Source organism: Tupaia chinensis, unplaced genomic scaffold (genome assembly GCF_000334495.1).
Source record: "Tupaia chinensis unplaced genomic scaffold, TupChi_1.0 Scaffold000597_1, whole genome shotgun sequence".
In the NCBI taxonomy this organism is placed as follows: domain Eukaryota; kingdom Metazoa; phylum Chordata; class Mammalia; order Scandentia; family Tupaiidae; genus Tupaia; species Tupaia belangeri.
The window spans coordinates 7,160,830-7,181,523 of NW_006160114.1; the positions used below are offsets into that span (position 1 = coordinate 7,160,830).

Genomic DNA, 20,694 nt, shown 5'->3' on the forward strand with positions numbered 1-20,694 from the left:
TTTCTTTTTTGAAAGTATTTTTTCTTACAGGGCACGTGCACTTGCCAGAAAGACAGAGAGAGACAGAGAGACAAAAAGTGAGAAATCACCCCCCGGGTGGATGGCCATACCACAGTCCCTTCTCCTCCATTCTCCTCTCGGGATCTTGGATATGCATGCACGTGCACCCAGCATGAGTTTAAGCCACAGGGTCCTCCTTGTGGGCTGATGTCTCACTTTCTCCCTCTCTCTGTCTCTCCAGTGAGTGCATGCGAAAAAACAAAAAAGCAAAACAAACAAACAACAAAACACAGATACTCAATTATAAGCTTTACAGGAAATATATGTTTGATTCAAAGATGCAAATAGACAACTCAACGGAAACTGGAATGCCTATGCTGCTAATATCTGACCAAATGGACTTTAACATAAAAATTCTTAAAGTGACAAAGAAGAATATTACTTAATAATGACCAGTCAATAGGATTTCACAATTTTAAATATATATACACTTCAGAAGGAGCCCCAAAGTATACTAAACAAAAATGTGCAGAACTGGGGGCCAGCAGGAGATAGGCTGATTAAGGTGTTGGACTCCCACATGGCCAACTATGGTTCAAGACCCAGACCTGGAAGCTTGAAAGTCATGCCAGGTATGTGTGAATCTATGCCCAAAATCCCAAGAAGGGAATGGATGAGGAGGAGTTGAGAAGAAGCCATTCCTCCCTGGGAGGTGATTTCTCACTTTCCCAGTCACTGTTGCTCTGTCTCTCTCAGTGAGCACACATGCCCTCTGGCAAAAACCTAAAACAAACAAACAAACAAACAAACAAACAAAAAACACACAGAACTGAGAGATAGACAATTCAAATATAGTAGTTGGAGACATTAGTATTCTGCTTTCAGTAATAAAATACTTGGACAGAAAAGCATAAAGAAAGTAAGTAGAAGACTAGAACAATAGTATATACCACTTAGACCTCACAGATATCTGTAGAACACTTTGTCTAAAAATAGCAAGCACACATTCTTCTTAAGTACATGGAACATTTTCCAGAATAGGCCATATTAGCCCACAATACAAGCCTCAATAAATTTTAAAAGATTAAGTCATACATTATATCGTCTCTAACCACAGTAGTTTAAAATTAGAAATCAGTAATGGTCAGAAATGGGGAAGACTCACAAATATGTTGAAATTACATGACATACTTGTAAATAAGCAATGCTCTAAAGAAGAAATCACAATATAAATTTAAAAATACTTTTGAGATAATGGGGGGAAAAACACTTATGTGGTGCAGTATCCGTAGAGCTCAGAAGGAAATTTATAGCAGTAAATGCCTACGGTAAAAAAAAAAAAAAACTAAAATTTCAAATCATTAACCTAATCTTTCACATGGGCAAACTAAAAAGAGAAGAGGAAATTAATTACAAAGCAGATTCACTGAAGAAAATAATAAAGATGCGAGTGTAAGTAAACCAAGTAGAGAACTGAAAAAAGATCAGCAGAACTTAAATTTGATTCTTTAAGAAGATCAGCCAAAGTTGATAAAACTTTAGCTAGAATGACTAGAGAAGACTCAGGTGGCTAAAATAGGAATGAAAGCAGGAGCGTTCTTATTGACCTTACAGAAAAAAAAAAAAAAAAAGAAAAAGAAAGGATTATAAGAGATCACTATAAACTACTGTATCCCAAGAAATGAAGTAACCTAAGTGAACTAGAATTGCTAGAATTACAACACCAAAACTTCTAAATAAGAATAGAACATTTCAATATTGCTGTAACAGTGAGAAGTTTGAATTAGTAATTATATTAAAAAAAAAAATCTCTGACAAAGAAAAACCCATTTCCCTGGTGCATTCTGTCAAACATTTGAGGGGCTGGCAGCTGGCATGGTAGGGAAGGGCACTGGACTTCCACATGGCTGACCGCAGTTCAAATGCCAGACCTGGTGGCTTGCTTTCTCACTTTCCCTCTCTCTCTCTCTCTCACTGTATCCCTCTCTGGTGGAAGGAAGGAAAGAAGGAAGGAAGGGAGGGAGGGAGGAAGGAAAGGGAAAGGAAAGGAAAGGAAAGGAAAGGAAAGGAAAGGAAAGGAAAGGAAAGGAAAGGAAAGGAAAGGAGAAGGAAGGAAGGAAGGAAGGAAGGAAGGAAGGGAAAGGAAAAGAAGGAAGGAAGGAAGGAGAGAGAAAGAAAGTTAAATAAAATAATTCTTAAAAAAAAAAAAAACACTTGAAGTGGATTAACTTTGATTAACTTTAATCTTTGTGAAATTCTTCCAAATCATAGATGAAAATGAAACACTAACTCATTCTATGAGGACAATATTACCCTGATGCCAAACCCAGGTAAAGACATCTGAAAAGAAAACTACAAACAAGTTTCTACAATCTCATGAACATAAGTTTGTAAAATGAGAGATTTTATGACTCTAGCTGCAAAAGTCCCGTCCAGAATATTGGTAGACCTACTCCAGCAACATGTCAATAGGATATACTCCATGTATGCATGGAATTTATTAAACGTACAGTTGAATTCACACATGAAAATCAATCAGTGCACTAATAATAGAATGATGGAGGGAAATTTACAGGATCATTTTAATGGATACAGAAAAACATTTGACAAAATTTCAACACTATTTAATAATAACAACATTTAACATACTAGGATTAGAAGGAAACTCTCTTTTTATAATGTTTATTAGCAGAGTAACAAATGCAGACTTAAGTAGTCCACAACAGATAACCAATCCACTGAGCGACTTCTACTCCATGCCTTAGAGTTAACGGCATAAGGTATCTCACTACAGGTTTTCACAAGTTCTGATTCAAACCTTTAATCTTTTTACAATAAAGTAGATTGGCATATAAAATAGAATTCATTAACTACTCATTTCCTGTATGGTCTTATGGTCACGTGTCCATTTTATATATATGAGATCACAGTCTCTAAAAACTCTGTTAAATATCAATGTGTCCTTGCAAGAAGGTAAAACAAATTCCAATTTATTTTTTTAAAAAGGTCATGTAGTCTTAGAGGGATTTTTACATAAGTGACCATGTGTGTAACCTATACAAAATTAAGCTGTTTAAATATACAGACATAGCAATTGAACCCAATGTCTAAATGTACATTCTTTTCTGTATTACATTTCAACCAATATTGCAGAACTAATGACAGTTTTTAAAGTTGCTATTACCAATTCCATCTATGGTAGCAGGATACCTTAAGTTATAACAAAATCTTAGGAAATAAGGCCAGATAATATCTGTTATAGAAATACTCTACTCTTTTTCCAACTGCCACCCTCCCCCACCCCTTCAAAATCATAAGCTCTCTTCCGTGACAGACAAATAATGTAAGAACTGTCAAAACCAACTTATGTAGCCTATCTCTTGGTCCACTGTCTGACCATTGGGTCATGTTCCACTCTGTTGGTCATATACTGAGTGGCAATGCTTCCCTCCAAAGGGTCAGCAGGATTACAGTCTGTAAGAAGTGAGCAGATAGAAAGGAGGACCTCAGAAATGGTTAGTGCTAGACTCCAGTTATCTTTCAATATGTCCAAGCAAATTACTACTTGACTGTTAACATTACAGTGATAGATTCTTGTCCAAAATGTGACCTTTGGAGGCTTGAAGGGATACTCTGGTGTAAAAGTGATATTGAGGAAGAACACACCACCTTCATACAGGGATCCTGGAGACCCTAGAATGGTGGATCCCCATTCATAGATGTTTTCTCCATTGGGACCAGCACTGCAGTTAGGTGGAGAGTCTAAAGTGATGTCTGCCAGTTACTTCTGAGTCCTGCCCACTGTAGCCGGGCACAGGGGGCCCAGGCTCCAAGGCAGATGCTCAGGGATGGCCGCCCCTGCTGCCCTCACTGCAGCCACCATTGGAGCCTTCCCCATGACACTTTCTCTTTCTGACAAAGAATATTTATGAAACCAAACAACTCCACAACAGGGGCTAGTATGTGACATGGTGGTTAAGGCCTGGGACTTCCACATAGATGGCTGCAGTTCAGTCCTGAACCCAGCAGCTTGAACCATGCCAGGTCCGTGTGCATCCATGCATGCCCAAAATCTCATAAGAATGGAGGAGAAGAGCTTATGGTGTGACCATCTCCCCTGGGAGGGGGTGATTTTTCACTCTGTCTCTGTCTGTCTCTCCAGTGAGTACATGCACCCTAATAGCAAACAAAGAAAAGAGAAAACAAAACAAACAAACAAACAAAAAAACATACAACTAACATCAAGATTATTTTGGAAAGACTGATTAAAGTTTAGGAGAAAACAATGCCCATTTTACTAATGCTGTACAACATTACATGGGAGTTTATAGATAGAGAAACTAGTTAAGAAAAATAAATTAGGGGAACTAGCAGTTAGCGTAATGCCTATGTCGCTGGACTCCCACGTAGTTGACCGCGGTTTGCATCCCGGACCCAGTGACTTAAAACTCACGCCGGGCGCGTGTGCGTGTGTGCCCAAGATCCCAAGAGGAGAATAGAGGAGAAGGGATTGCGGCGTGACCATCCCCCCTGGGGGGTGATTTCTCGCTTTCTGTCTCTATGTCTCTCTCTGTCTGTCTGGTGAGCACACGCGCCCTACAGTGAAAATCTCTCCAAAAAAAAAGAAGAAGAAAAATAAATTAGAAATATTCAAGTCGAAAATGAAGACATAGAGATCAGCAGGTGGCGTGGTGGTTAAGGCTGTGAACTCTTACAATGACCAGCCGCGGTTAGAATCCCTGACCTAGCAGCTTGCTTTCTCACTTTCTCTCTCTTGCTCTCTCGCTCTCTTGCTCTGTGTGTGTGTGTGTGTGTCTGGTGAGTGTACACATCCTATGGAAAAATTACAATAATAATAAAATTAAATGATTATTTTTTAAAAAAGAAAAAAAGACATAAAACTCTTTGCAGAAGATGGAATCTTTTACATGACAAACCTTAAAGAAGATACAAAAATACATACCTATTAGAGCAAGTTTGCTGAGCTTATTGTATAAGATCACTATATAAAAATGAGTCTTATTTATATACATTAGCAGTGAACCATCTGAAAATAAGAAAATGGCATCAAAAATGAAATTTAATGGGGGTAATAAAGGCTGCTCAATGTTATTAATTATTACGGAAGTGCAAAGTAAAAGCACAATGAGTTAAATCTCCAGATAACCATTAAGATGGATGCCATTAAAAAACAAACAAACAAACAAACAAACAAAATAGGGATAGCACGTGGCATGGTGGTTAACACACTGGAATTCCACAGGGCCACCCAGAGTTTGAGTCCCAGACTCAGTGGATTGAAAATCATTCTGGTGCACATGCGTGCGTGCATGGATACTCAAAACCTGAGAGGAGAATGTAGAAGAAAGGATTGTAGCAATGCCATATCTGCTTGGGGGTAATTTCCCACTTTCCCTCTCTGTTTCTCTCTGGCCTCTGGCAAGTGTATGTACCCTATGGCAAAAATAATAATATTAATAATAATAATAACAACTTAAGTACATGGAAAAACTAAAACTCTTGTACATACACACTTGATAGGATTGTAAATTTGAAATTTAGAAACATTATAGCAGGTCCTCAAAAAATTAAACATAGAGTTACCATATAATCTAACAGTTCTACCTATGCTTATATACCTAGAAGAATCAAAAGCAGAGAAAGAAATATTTGAACACCTTTATTCATAGCTGCTTTATTTGCAGTAGTCATAAGGTTGAAGTAATCCAAGGGTCCATTGACAGATGAACGGATAAACAAAGTGTGGTGTAGACATACAATAAAATATTATTCAGCCTTAGAAAGTAATGAAATTGCAGGGCTGGTCGGTGGCATGCTGGTTAAGGGCACTGGATTCCCACATGGTCGACCATGGTTCGAGTCCCAGACCTGGTGGTTTGCTTGCTCTCTCTCTCTCTCTCTCTCTGTCCCTCTCTGGTCAAATTAAAATAAATAAATAAAGTTAAATAAAATAATACTTTAAAAAGGAAAGAATATAGTAATGGAATTGTGACATGAACCACAATATGGATGAACCTTGAGGACAATGTGCCAAGTGAAATGAGCTAGTCATGAAAGAGAAAATACTGTGTGATTCCAATTATAGAAGTACGTGGAGTAGTACATCTCATAAAGACAGAAAGCAGAATGGTGATTCTCAGGGGCTAGAGGGTCGGGGAGAGGTCATAGAAGTTATTTATTTTTTAAAGGTAAGGAGTTTAGTTTTTGCAAGACAAAAGTGACTGGTGGTGATGGCACCCTCAGCGGTGTGAATTGTACTTAGTACCAATGAACTGTACATTTAAAAATGGTTAAGATTGGGTTCAGTAGGTAGGGTGGTGGTTGAGGCGCTGGGCACTCCCACATGGCTGACCACGGTTGGAGTCCTAGACCTGATGACTGGCTTTCTCACTTTCTACCTCTCTGTCTCTCTCTAGTCAAATTGAAATGAATGAATAAACAAATAAAATTAAATAAATAATTCTTTTTAAAAAATTGTTTAGATAATCCTTACGGGACGACTGATGTCTATATAGTTCATTATTGACCAAAAAGTTATTATGAGACATATCACTGTATTCTACCAAAAGTTCAAGTAAAACACCTTTCCAGCCTTACTCAGACTCCTAGGGGGCAGAAGTAGGAGAGATCCATCTCATTCGTTGAGGTCTGTGTAATCTTTACTCCAAAAACAAGATGTGTGGGAGAAAGGTCTCAGACCAATCTCTTTCATGAATAAATCTAGATACTGTAAGTCCTAATTAAAATATTAGTAGAGGGACCAGCACATGACATAATGGTTATTTCACTGGACTTGCGGTTTGAGTACTAGACCCCGTGGCTTAAACTCAGGTGGGGCACGTGCACACCCAAAACAAAATCCCAAGAAGAGAATGGAGGAGAAGGGATTGTGGTGTGGCCATACCCCATGGAGGATGATTTGTCCCTTTATCTGTCTTTCTGGTGAACACACATGCCCTATAGCAAAAATCTCTCTCTAAAAAAAAAAAATTTTAATTCTGTAGAACCCAACCCAGCTTTGTATACAAATACATCTGTTTTTTGTTTTGGGTTTTTTATTATTATTGTTTTTTATTGACCAGGCTGGGATGAGGACTGGAGGAGAGAGATGAGAAGAAGTTATCCTGAGAGTATGATAAATAAATCATTTTAAAAATTTCAAAAACTGTTGTGTATCATATTAAAAATGAAAATCTTTATCACCATCTCAGTAGGTGCAAATGTATCTAGCAAAATTCATTAACGTTTGTGTTTTTTTTTTTAAGTCATCTTAGCTAACTAGGAATAGAAGATAATTTTCTTAATCTGAAAAGAAATGTCTACAGAAAACCATGGCTTTATTCATAAAACTCCAAAAAAATCTGAACAACCGTGTTTTGGTATATATGCATATGTGAAATAAAGAATTTATTTAAAAAGCAAAAGATTGATAAACACAAATTGCAGGAGAGTGGTACGTGTGCTTATTATATACACATATAGTTTGTTTGTTTGTTTATTTATTTTAAGTAAATGAGGTTAGGGTAGTAAAACCAATCAAGATGCCTCTCCAAACCTAAGTAACAACAAATTGAGATAAAGAAACAAAATGTCATCATCAGTGAAAATTGGTTTTGAGAGTTTCATTAGTAGTTCAGTGCAGAATTGAGGAAGGAGACCTGTATTTCACTCCCAGGGTACATATTTTCAGAGCCAGTGCAGTAGGTAGTTCCGGAGTTGAGTAAAGATTCTGGCGAGTATGTGGTGAAAGAGTGGGATCCTGGGATCCAAGCTTGATGGGAAAGGAAGTGAATGTGGACAGAAGATGAAGGACTAGGAGAACATCAGAGGGATTAAAACACTGGAGGTTGGAATAAATCCGATTTGGAGGGGGTAGTGAGGAAGAGAGAGAGCACCAAGGATAGGAGGTTGTGATCTGAGAACACACCCTTGAGGCTTAAAGATTTAATAAGTGAAGCTGCTTTTGGTCAGTAATTTCCCAAAATGGAGACAAACTGGAGATCATTCGAGTTTAAAAGATCAAGGGAAAATGAGCTTCCCTGGTAAATGTTTTTCCATAAGAATAATGAGGTTACAGAGACTGACAGCAGAACTCAGATAGAAAGATGCCTCTTCTTCATATAAATAAAACAACATAGATTGGTTGATACATGACACTTAAGTGCCAAGATAGGAAAACTGACTTTCAGATAATTGGTAGTTTCTCTGGTGTGTCTGAAGCAATAGTCTTTTGTTACATAGTCCCCAACCCCTGCCCTCATGCCTTTTTGCTTTGTTGATGTACTGCTTTGCACCTGGGAATGATATTATTAACCAGCAAGACCCTGAGCCTTTCCTTTCTTGCTGTCTCTTGTTAATCTATTCAAGTTTTGTAATCTACACTAATTTGCACATGTTAGATTTCTTCCTAGCTTTCTTCAGCCTTCAGCATACACTAAACAAAGCCATTCAACTGAATATTCTAATATTTCACATTTCTTGTTTTTCTTGAAGCCTATCTGTAAAATGTTGACCAATACTTTCATCAAAAGTTAATATTCACATGTACACTATAGTTGTTCTTTTTATTCGTTTGTTTATATTTCTGTCATAGGGCAAGTGTACTCACCTGAGAGAGAGAGAGAGAGAAAGGGAAAGTGAGAATGGCTGGGCTTCAATTCTTTCTCCTTCATTCTTCTCTTGGGATTTTTTGAAACATAAGCAGGTGCACCCAGTGTTTTTCAAGCCACCTGATGTAGGCCTAGAATCACAGAGTGGTCCACAAGAAATCCAGTGCCTTAACCACCACACCATCCACTGGCCACTATAGTTATTCTTTAACTTCTTTTATTTTTCGGTTACCCTTAGTGATTGAGATTAAGATGATCAGATTACATGTCCTCCAACATTATTAAAGGTGTTTGGATCTATAGATTCCTGTAATTTCTGTTTTCTTTTAAGAATTTGTTTTGTGGATAGCTTTTGGACTGTAAACCAAACATTTCATATGAAATTTGCCTATGTCCTTCACGAGTGATTATAGACATTATTGCTACATGTTTCTAAAAAAAAATCTCCCCCTATCCTGCTCCTATACAGGATTTTGGTGGTTCTTCTGTCATACTGCCAGAAGTATTCCCACTAATCTAACATGACAAAGTAATTATTTAGGCCAACTCTCATCAAGGAGTAGTTAAATCTCAGAACAGACACTGATTTGGGGAAGATTTCTACTCAGAAGTATCTTGAATTCAGTGGTGCTAAGAACTTGCATTACTACTCTGAAATAAAGGAACCGTTCTCCTGTGAGTTTTTGTAGAAGATGACATGTAGATATTGCGATAATTTAGTGGAATGATACTAAGATTTTTGTTATATAATTTAACCTTAAAATATGAGAAATAGTATAGTCAGACACCAGAGAAGTAGCTTTTTTAAAATTACATGTGTGAACCAGCAGGTGGTATAGTGATTAAAGCAGTGAACTTCCACATGGCCTACCATGTTTCAAGTACCAGATCCAGCAGCCTGAAATTCACACCAGGCACGTGTGCATATGTGCCCAATCTGAAGAGAAGAATGAAGGAGAAGGGATTATAGTGTGGTTATCCTCCCAGGGGGTAATTTCTCACTTTCCCTATCACTATCTCTGTCTGCCTCTCTGAGTGGATGTGCCCTATGGTCAAAACCTTAAAAACAATGGTATGTAAACAGTAATTTAGAACTGCCAGGTTCTTTGGCTTATATGTGTTTATCAGTGGAGAAAACAAATTTGCCATAATAGATAGAATGTAGTGAAGGATGTAGTAGGAATTATTATGAGTTTGTATTTAGTAAATACAAAAAACAAAACAAAGTTAAACATATTTCACTCTAATTGAAATTTATGACATCTTAATCAAGAACAAATGATATATTTATTAATGAGTAGTGAAAATAATGAATAATAACCTAGAGATAGTATTTTTTAATAAACAAAAACTTTTAGTTCATTTAAAAAATATTGACAAAATAAATTTCAATTGCAATTTGACATGTACCAAAAATAAAAGTGATATTTGTAACAGTGGCTTACAAATTAATGAAAAACTATAATTTACTCAAATATTGTAGGCATTATCCATACTAATTAGACTTTTTTTTTAGGCAAAGTGCTCTTTTAATGACAGATAAATTAAACATATACTACCGAAAAAAAAGAAAAGACTTTGGTTTGTTTTTCTCTAGTAAACAAAATTTGTCATTTATACTCTATTTTTTAATCTTACATCCACCATCCACCACTCACTCTCTACCAACTACTTTACCCCTTGCTGTTATTGGCATCCACACTGATCGTCTCCACTATCACATCTTCAGCTCTTTCAATATCTACCATAAAATGCAGACACCCGGTCCAATATACAGTGTGCATCTTTTAAGGTCTGACTCACTTCACCCAACATTAAATCTTCTATATTCATCCATTTTGAGTCTAACAATAGGATCTCATTATGTCTAATAACTGTGCATTATTATTCTATAGTATATGTGTGTCAGTTTTTCAATATCATCATCAGTTTTTGCACACTTAGGTTGGTTCCATGTTTTATCAATTATAAATAATGCTGCATTAAACATGGACATGCAGATTTCTTTCCAATTGAGTGTTTTTTTAATCCTTTGAGTGGATACTAAGGAATGAGATTGCTTGGTCATATGGACATTCTAATTTGGAAGTTTTTTGAGAAATCTCCATATTGTTTTCCAGAGAGGTTGGACTAAGAGAGTTTCCTTTTCACCACAGTCTCACCCGTACTTAGTGTTCTTTATCTTTTTGATCCTAGTCATTGTAACTGAGGTTAAATTATAGCACATTGTAGTTTTAATTTGCATTTCCCCTGTGGCTAGACACTGAACATTTTTTCATATAGCTCTTAGCCATTCGTAAATCTTCCTCGGAGAGTTGTCTGTTCATTTGTCCATTTTTAATTACAGTATTTCTGCTTTTATGGGTGAGTCACTTGAATTCCCTATATATTCTAGGTATCAATTCCTTATCTAATGGATAATTTGCAAACATTTTTTCCCATTTCAGATTGTCTTTTCACTTTAGTTGTAGTTTCTTTTGCTATGAGAAACTTTTTAGCTTGATGTAATTCCATTTTAGACAAGTGGTACTCTTGGCTTGAAATACTACTCTTGTTTAAAACCCTGGGAAAGAAAAACTGGACAATGAATGATTATGAGTGATACCCTGTCTTTAAAGTTTTATTTTTATAATTTTTTAATCTGGGAAAAGGTACTTATTTTCTATGTACTCTCTTAATTTTAAAAATCAAATGATGTACTTCTGAGGATTCTTAGGATAATTAATTATGTGTAAATTATCAGGATTACTATCTAACCTACAATAAATGGTTTCATGACAGTTGTTATAGTCAGTATCACCTTCATTATTGTCATCATGTGATTTGAGCCAACAGTCATTTTCTCTCTCACATGATCCTCAGTAAATGCATTCAGCTAAGCAGTTCTTTGACTCCATGAGTTGCCTGGGTCTGCAGTTACCTGGAAGGCTGCATTTAAAAGCTCATCTAGGATCGGGAGTTTGAATAGTTCCCTTCTATGTCTGACAAGAGCTTTTCTCAGTGTAGCTGCAGACTCCAGAAGAGAGAGTTGTAAGAAAGAACGTCAGAAGTTGCAAGTCAAGGCAAAGTGGTGGCACCTCAGGAACACAGGTGGACCCATATGGGAAAGGCCATAGGTTTACCTCATGGGACTTCCCTGAATACACCGGGAGCATGTGCATGCCCATAATCCAGATGGGTGAGACTAGAGGTAGATTGTGGCATGAAGACCCTGTTGAAGATTCTCTCTCTGAAAAAGAAAAAGCAAAGAATGAATGCAATTAAAAAAAAAAAAAAAAAAAAAAAAAAAGGAGAAACTGCAAGGCCTCTTTGGCCCTTATCCCAAGCGTCACATAGTATCACTTGTGCCATATTGTGTAGATCATAAGAAATCACAGGGCAAGGCTAGATTTAGGAGGAGTGGAGCAAGAGATCACTTTTTGATGGGGCAATGATAAAGTCACACTGCAAAAGAGTGTGTGGAATGGAAAATATTGTTGCAGTTATCTTTATAAATATCTGTCACATATTATTTAAAAAATAAACTCTCTACTTATAGCTCTGATAAGATCTACAAGATATATCACTAAGCGAGAAAAGCTAAGTACAGAACAGACTGTAATATGTGAATATTAGTGGTTTTTTGGGGATTTTTTTAAACTTTTTTTTTTTTTTTTTTTTTTTTTTAAAAGGGCTTGTGCGCTCCCCAGAGAGATGGTTTTTTTTTTTTTTTTGTCATAGGGCCTGTGTGCTCACCAGAGAGATGGAGGGAAAGTGAGAAATCACCCCCTGGGGGAATGGTCACACTGCAATCTCTTCTCCTCCATTCTTTCAGAATTTTGGGCATACTCCCTGGCATGATTTTCAAGCCACAAGGCCCAGGACTTGAATTGTAGTTAGCCATGTGAGAGTCCAGTGCCTTAACCATTATGCCACCTGCTGGTCCCAGTGTTAGATTTTTTTGGTATACTTTAAAAGTCTCTGAAAACACTTAAGAAACTAAGCAGTGGAAACTGTTAAGTGTGGAAATAAGGTGCGTAGGACATGTAGTGAGAGGCTTTTTAACTATATAGTTTATTGTATGTCTTCAAAATAATTAGAGCTCTAAGTGTGGTGATATGAAGTGCTAAGCTGCTACTCTCTACAAGCTGGGACCACACAGAAGGCCTTGGGTTTGGTTACTGGTCCAACCTAAAGTCCGGGCATGGTGGCATCCTGGAATCCCAGCGAATCGGGGAGACTGAGGCAGGGAGATCTCAAGCTTGAGGCTGGCCTGAGCAACAAAGTGAGACCCTGGAAAAGGAAAAAAAGAATCAGTAAAAACAAACAAACAAACAAAACAAAACAAAAAAAACACTTTAAGTAAATTACATAATTAGAACATTTTGTCCTGGGTCAGCTAATGGCATGGTGGTTAAGGCAGATAGATCCTATATGGCCAACTATATGGTTTGAATCCTGGACCTAACAGCTGGAAAACATGCCAAGGGTATGTGTGTGTGTGTGTGTACACATGCCCAAAATCCTAAAAAGGAGGAAGAAATAGAGAAGAAGAGATTGTGGCCGGATTGTCCCCCGATGGCGTATACTTTTCCCCTTTCTCTCTCTTTCTGGCAAGAACACATTCTCTCTTGCAAACATTAAAAAAAAAATGCCCCTGGGACTAGTGGGTGGCATGGTGGTTAAGGTGCTAGATACTCTCACATGACTGACCACGGTTCGAGTCCTGGACCTGGTGGCTCTTTTTTCTAGCTTTGCATCTCTCTCTTCCTCTCTCCATCTCTCTTTCTCTCTCTCACATGCTCTGTGTCTCTCTCTGGTCAAATTAAAATAAATGGATGAATAAATATAATTAAATAAATAATTATTGAAAGAAAAATTGCCCCATAGCAATATTTTTTTTTATTTTATAATAGGTCTGTCTTAGAATTTGGAATGTCAGCATACCCCATAAATATGTACAACCATTATATGTCAATGAAAATTATAATTGTAAATGGAATTTTAGGTGTCAGCCAGTCCTATCATCTGTATTAAAGTAAGAAGAATCTAGTTTGTATGTACTGTCTACTGTGTAGTCATCTAGTTTATGTGTGAAAATTTGCTTCCAAGATAGCGAATTATGTTGTTTAGCCACCTTAAAGCATTCCAACAAAAAATTCTTGATTTTTATTGAATTTTAGTATCTTTGTCTAATTAGCTGAATCACTGGTTCACAAGATACATTATTAAACAAAGACATTACTGTAACACTTTTATGGCATATTTCTGCATTTCAAATTTTATTGAATTATACTTTTAAATATATCAATTTTATAATCAAGGTTTACCTAAATTATATGGATAATTAATATATAAAACGCTGAAATTTGATTATTGACAAAAGTTGGATTAATGAAAAACTATTAAGAACAATTATTCCAAAGGTATTTTTCTTTTTAGATTACTGTGCCATGCTATGAAGGACCATATCGTTCGTGTTGCAAATGAAGCTGAGTTTATTTTGAATAGACAGAGAGCTGAGGATGTACATAAACATGCAGAATTCGAGGTAAGGTTTGGGGAGTGGATTAAAATCTGCCATTCTAAATCAACCATCATTCATTGTAACCTTAACTAAGAAATTGTTTTTTTGAGGAAAATTCTCTGAAGGCATTTCAATTCCTAATTGTAATCTTAACTAAGAAATTATTTTTTTGAGGAAAATTCTCTGAATGCATTTCAATTCCTGTTTTCAAAAACTTTAGTAAATGTCAAACACAGAGCATAAGTTTATTTTCACATTATTTACAACACAAAGAAATCCCTCCTGCCCTGAGCCTAATCACACAGTAGGTTGATTATTCTAACTTATTCTAAATGTAAAGGCAAGTAAAAAATTTTAATCCGGATTACTTCAATAATTTTTAAACTAGTAGAGGTTTATATACCGCTAGGGAGATATGAATATATGATACAATTATATCCTCTTCTAGGATTCACAAATCTAATTTCAGTGTTTTTCATACAGCAGTTATTCAGGATTTGGTTCATTTGATTTAGAAAATAAAATTGGTTTCAGAAATATCTAGGTGAAGTGGTGTTTGGCTTAGGTTAGACTCTCAGTGGCCTTGAAAGTAATAAATATTCCACTGGTTTATTCTGTTGATCCAGCATGCCAACAAGTGTGGTGTGACTAGAAATCGGAGCCCACAATTCCAGTTTTGATGAGGTTTTTATCTCAGTAAAGCAGCTCTCTGAGTCATACAAGTTGATGGACTAGGTCTAGTGATCTCTGACCTAGCTAGCTGAAAAGCATGAGGCAGAAAAATAGCTGTTGCTGCTTTCATACACATAACCTTTGCTTCATTTGGTCAGATGAGACAGCAAGCATTTGTCTTGTGGAATAGTAACAATTTTATTTTGAAAAAGTAACAGATATTTTAAACGTTGATAAAAGTATAATGACAAGTGTTTATCAAAGTAGAGTTTCATATCACTTCAACAATAAGAAACATTGGATATTTATCAGGATATAATACAGCCATCTGGATGACAAGAAAAGATTGAGTTATCTATCTGTCTCTTGAATAATATGTTTAGGTAAAGGATATGTCAGTACTCAGCAAAAGAAGAATATTTAAATTATTTTCAACTTCTGATAATAAATGAGATTTAGAATCTTAACTGAATTCCCTGCAGTATAAGTTTTGGCTTAATCATATTTCCACTTTAAAAAAAATCAGGATATCTTGTGGGGATATAAGCAGATACTTGCTATCTAGAAACATTTAAAATGAGTTTTCAAGAGGCTGGAGATTAGTTATGAACTTTAACACATATTTAACCATTCTGGTGTTAAGCTAAGAGCAGTGTTTCTCAGCCTTATTTATTAGTACTGCCTCTCTCAAGAATTTTTTATGACTTTTTTCCTCTCATTGTCCCCCATCCCAAGGAAATTTGAATACCACCAATATGCTATATATGTGTTTGTGTACTCTATATGCATCTATGTTTTATACTTTAAAACAGTAAGTTTTTTTTCCCACACACACATCCTAGCACCACTTTTTACCCCCTTGGGAATGAGATCATTCCCATTGTGGATGCATGACTAAGAGTGATAAGAGGTATTGAAGGGGACATGAAGACTTAGTGTTTTTTAGATTATAGATACATGAAATACAACATTAATATAAATCTAATTTTGAGTGTATTACCATTGTTGAAGAGTGTACATTATTTTTTAACACAAATGTTTACATTTTTTGCTCTTTAAGTTAGTGCTACATTAATAAATTCATTGGGGTTTATGTGTGTAATATAATAAACACTTATCACTTTTACTTTATAAAATATTTCACAAAAGTCATGACATTTTAGCAGAACTTTTTGAAGAGTTTCTCTGTCCATCACATAAGCCTATAATTTGCATAAAAATATATATTTAATTTGAAATGGGAATTTCACAGTTAAGGGGTTTTTTTTAGTTAACTACTGTAATTGTTAAGGAAGAAAAATGAAAATTTAATTTTACTCTCCAATGAGCTAATGAAATATTAACCTCATTACTGAGGCAGATCATTGTACTAATTGGTGATTCCCTGTACAAAAAGATAAATTGGAAAATGAATTAATCCTTCTTAGATTACCATAGGGTTATTTCTTCAAAAGAGATGACTTGTGGTAGTAGTCTATATCAATAGATAGAAAGAATATGTTCGAGTACCTTTCATCAAGTAGATTTTGTGTAGTAATGATGAGTTTGATTTAGTTATACATATATTCTTGGATACATGTGATTTTTTATTCTTCCTAGTTATACAGATTGTATTACTTTCTTACTGTTATTGAAATTTATAGTGAAGGTACTCTGTATAAAACTTACTATGCAAAATATCAAACTTTTGATTAAAGGGATGTTTCTTTTCATGTTCATACTGAATCTCTTACATACAAAGCAATTCATTGATCAGATATATGGCTAACACCAGTGAGTATGAACACAGATAGCTGACATGGCAACTAATTATAATGGAAAAAAGGAAGGTAAAAATAGGAATAGTTCTTATGAGACTTCTAGAAAACAGTAAATTTTAGAACCAGGAGAGAAAACAGAGAAAGTCTTTTTTCGTCTCCCTGTTTTACAAATACGTAACAGAGTACAACGAAAGCAAAATGACATTTTTATGGAGTGTTTGTTAAAATATAAATCTATTAAATTCCTAAATAACTACATTTTCTTCTGCATTACATTGGAATTCATGAGATGAAAAATTACAAATGAAATGACTTTTAAATTTACATATCATTATCAGGAACATACCTCTTATTTTAAGCAATGTATTACATCATTTAAAGTAACAGTAGATTTACATTTTTAGTGAACATTTGTATGACTAAATGATTAGTTTTAGAATACATTAAAATCAAATGTTCAGAATTGGAAGGAACCATAAAAGTCACCAATTACTTTATTTAACATTATCTAAATTAATTATTTTACATACACGTTTTTACCAGTTTGAAATATGACTACTTGTATTAGAACAAAATACCAAAAGATTATATTATCTGACTTTGAATTTGAATTGATACTATCTTTTAACTTAAGGCTAGATATTATTCCATACTCATACACAGTAAAAATGTTTATTATTGTATGTTCTTTGCATTTCTTTATAGTCACAGTGTGCCCAGTATGCTGCTGACAGGAGGGAGGAAGAAAAGATGTGTGACCATCTTATCAGTGCTGCCAAACATCGAGATCACGTAACAGCAAACCAGCTGAAGCAGAAGATTCTCAATATACTCACAAATAAACATGGTGCTTGGGGAGCAGTTTCCCATAGGTGAGTTATAACAAATTAGAAATAAATAATTACCCGTAGGTTTATGATAGAAGTAAAAATATGACCACAAATCTCAAAGTTCTTTAGAAAAATTGATTTTTTTTTTTCCTGAAATGTTGCATACTCTTTAGTAGGATGGTTTAGAAGAACATCTGAACTTTTTAAAGTAGCTCTAATGTAGGTATTTCTAATTTATACTATTGGGTTGTCGGGAAAATCATGATGTGTTTTCTATGTCTTTCTATGCAAATATACCTCATGACTTTTCTGACAACCCAGTAATATATAACATAATGCGAAATTTCGGTAAGTATTTTAGACAATTGCCTCTTATCTGTTTAGTCTTGTATAGAAAATTTTTTTTCAAATTAGGATATTTCTGATATTATAGTTAACTAAAACCAAACTTGACCATTTATGAATGAAAAATTCTGTCCTTTCTAAAGTTTTGTAGGCATAAAGTTCTTTAAATATACCTTTTGTTTTGTTTTGTTTTGTTGTTTTGTTTTGTTTTGTTTTTTTCCCCATCTGCATCATGAAATTTTCTAGAAAACTAGTTGTGAGGCAGATCACTATATTTTGATTGTGGATGTTCTTTTTTCTATTTTCATTTTGTTTGAGCCCTTTAAATGTTTTTATTAAATCTCTGGTAGAGTTTGGGGTTGACTAAACATAGAAGAATTTCTTATAGAAGCAACTCTGTTAGAGAAGAACATCTAGAATATGACAAATTCAGTTTTCAAACTTCTCTATTGGGATGGTAACTATAAGATAGATTTAGAAAAACTTAATTATTTTTTATTTAAGGTAAAATTATAATGTCTTTAAAGATAATCAATACTCAGTAAAAACTTAATTATTTTTTATTTAAGGTAAATTTATAAGGTCTTTAAAGACAATCAATACTCAATATTTGTTTATTAGAAGAATAGCAGTAACCCAGATTATTTAATATTTATTGAATATTTGTTGTGTGCCAGGCGCTATACTAAGAACTTCACATGAATTATTTTATTTAACCTTCAAAATATTTCTGTTAGGATATATGTGAGCAGCTAAGCTATGGTACCCAGTTATTTGCTTTTGTCATGTGATTCTGAATGCTGGGAAGTTGGAAATAGGAAGTGTGGCAGCCTAGAAACTCAGAAAATTCTTTGTTATAGTCTTAAGGTAGAATCAATGTCTAAGAAACCTCAGGCTTTGCTGAGGCCTTCAACTGACTGACTGAGCCCTCCTCCCCATATTATCCAGGGTACTACCCTCTACTTAGGATGAATTGATTATCAACTTAATCATATCTACAGAATCCCTCCACAGTTATAGCTAAATTTATGTTTGACCCAACAACTAGGTACTATAGTAGCCTAATCAGGTTGATACTTAAAACTTAACCATTGCACTGAGTAACAATAACATGAACATTTAACCAATTCAAAGACTTTGTCTCTTTGTGTATTATCTGAATTAGGTTTATATATTTAATTATATATATAGTTAGGACTATAACATTATAGGTAATAATTCAACTGGCATGATGCAGGATATTCCCTTAAATGTAAAGAGTCATACATGTTTGGATTTTAATTATTTCATAATGTAATTAAATGCAAATAAAGGATAATGTCCTCCTTTGCAACAGTCACATGGTATCGTATAAGATCCATCCTCTGAGAGCTGGTCAGCTTATTCTTTTCCATATCTCATTAGAAGGAAAGTCCATATCTCATTAGACGGAAACAGTGGCAGGACCCATTGGAAGGGCAGTCATCTGCTGCATATCAATCCTAGTGCTAGCTCACTCAAAACACACACGCACGCACCGTGTACACAGCATTTCTACTTTCGTCCTTTACTATGTCTCTGAACTCTTCAAGTGTAGTTTGTGTTCTCTATAATACTCCTTAGTATTTGTTTAATTAATAGGCTTCAATCATTGGATGTCTTCTCTTTTTTTCTATTTTCTTAATTATCTGCCTAGTTTTATCTAGCCTCTTGGCTTACAAAACTATCAATATGTTGATATTTATCTCTAGACACATCTCTCCCCTATGTCTAGTCCTCTGCCTGCTTGCTTGCTTGGCATCTTGCACACTTGGATATCTAAGAGGCATCTCACACTTGAGATGTCAAACTGAGCTGTTGGCATTTTCTCTCAGAACAGTTTCTCCTACATTCTTCTCCATCTCAGCCAAAGGCAACCCCATTCTTCTAACTGCCTTTGCCATAAATGTTGCTTTTATCATTGACTGTTCTTCACACATCCCACATGAACCCTTTAGCAAATCTTATGGACTGTGCCACAAAATATGTCTAGTATTTGACTGCTGCTTACATTATCTTTCTACCTGGCCAAGCCCTCATCATTTCTCACTGGACTTACCATAGCGATATTTTGAATAGTCTCTCTTTTTTTATTTTTGCCCTTGTCTTTCTCAAATTCTTTTTAGCCTGCATTGTTTCTTGTTAAAATATAGGTCCTTCTGCTCTTCAGCTCAGAAACCTCCAGAGTGATCCTATGCAAGACCGTAACCACTAGCCACATATGGCTATTTGAATTCAATTAATTAAAATTTAATTTAATTAGGGACCAGCAGATGATGTAATGGTTACATCACTGGACTCCCACATGGCTGACCACCATTTGAGTCCAAGACCTTATGGCTTGAAACTCACGCCAGGTGTGTGTGCGAATGTGTGCCTAAAATCCCAATAGGAGAATCGAGGAGAAGGTATTATAGTGTGGCCATTCTCCTGGGGCGTGATTTTTCACTTTCTGTCTCTCTGTCTTTCTCTATCTCTCTGGTGAGTGCACATACTCTAGAGCAAAAATACATCTAAAAATCTTTTTTTTTTTGAGAGGTTTTTTTTTTTTTTTTTCGCTATAGGGCGCGTGCGCTCGCCAGACAGACAGAGAGAGACATAGAGACAGAAAGCGAGAAATCACCCCCCAGGGGGGATGGTCACGCCGCAATCCCTTCTCCTCCATTCTCCTCTCGGGATCTTGGGCACGTACGCACACGCGCCCGGCGTGAGTTTTAAGCCACCGGGTCCGGGACGCGAACCACGGTCGACTACGTGGGAGTCCAGCGACATAGCCATTACGCTAACTGCTGGTTCCCCATCTAAAAATCTTTTTAATTAAATTAAAAATGTGGTGCCTCAGTGGCTAGCAATTAACATAGGAGTACAGAACATTCTCATTATAGAAAGTACTATTGAACACTCTTGCTCCAGAGGCTTCCCATGTCATTGGA

The 20,694-nt window shown here is 35.6% G+C and overlaps 1 protein-coding gene and 2 pseudogenes across 3 annotated transcripts in view; 1 reads left to right on the plus strand and 2 right to left on the minus strand.

Moving 5' to 3' along the window:
• LOC106735966 (ubiquitin-conjugating enzyme E2 E1 pseudogene) overlaps positions 1 to 3,193 on the minus strand; it is a 5,127-nt pseudogene extending 1,934 nt beyond the window's left edge.
• The window catches only part of NBEA (neurobeachin), a 615,556-nt gene that overhangs the window by 245,737 nt on the left and 349,125 nt on the right, over positions 1 to 20,694 (plus strand). For all 3 annotated transcript variants that reach the window (XM_014591554.2, XM_014591555.2, XM_014591556.2), the window contains 2 exons: positions 14,052 to 14,160; positions 17,274 to 17,440. In XM_014591554.2, the coding sequence (XP_014447040.1) occupies positions 14,052 to 14,160; positions 17,274 to 17,440 (276 nt within the window). The remainder of the gene's footprint in view (positions 1 to 14,051; positions 14,161 to 17,273; positions 17,441 to 20,694) is intronic.
• LOC106735967 (ubiquitin-conjugating enzyme E2 E1 pseudogene) lies at positions 3,017 to 10,414 on the minus strand (annotated as a pseudogene).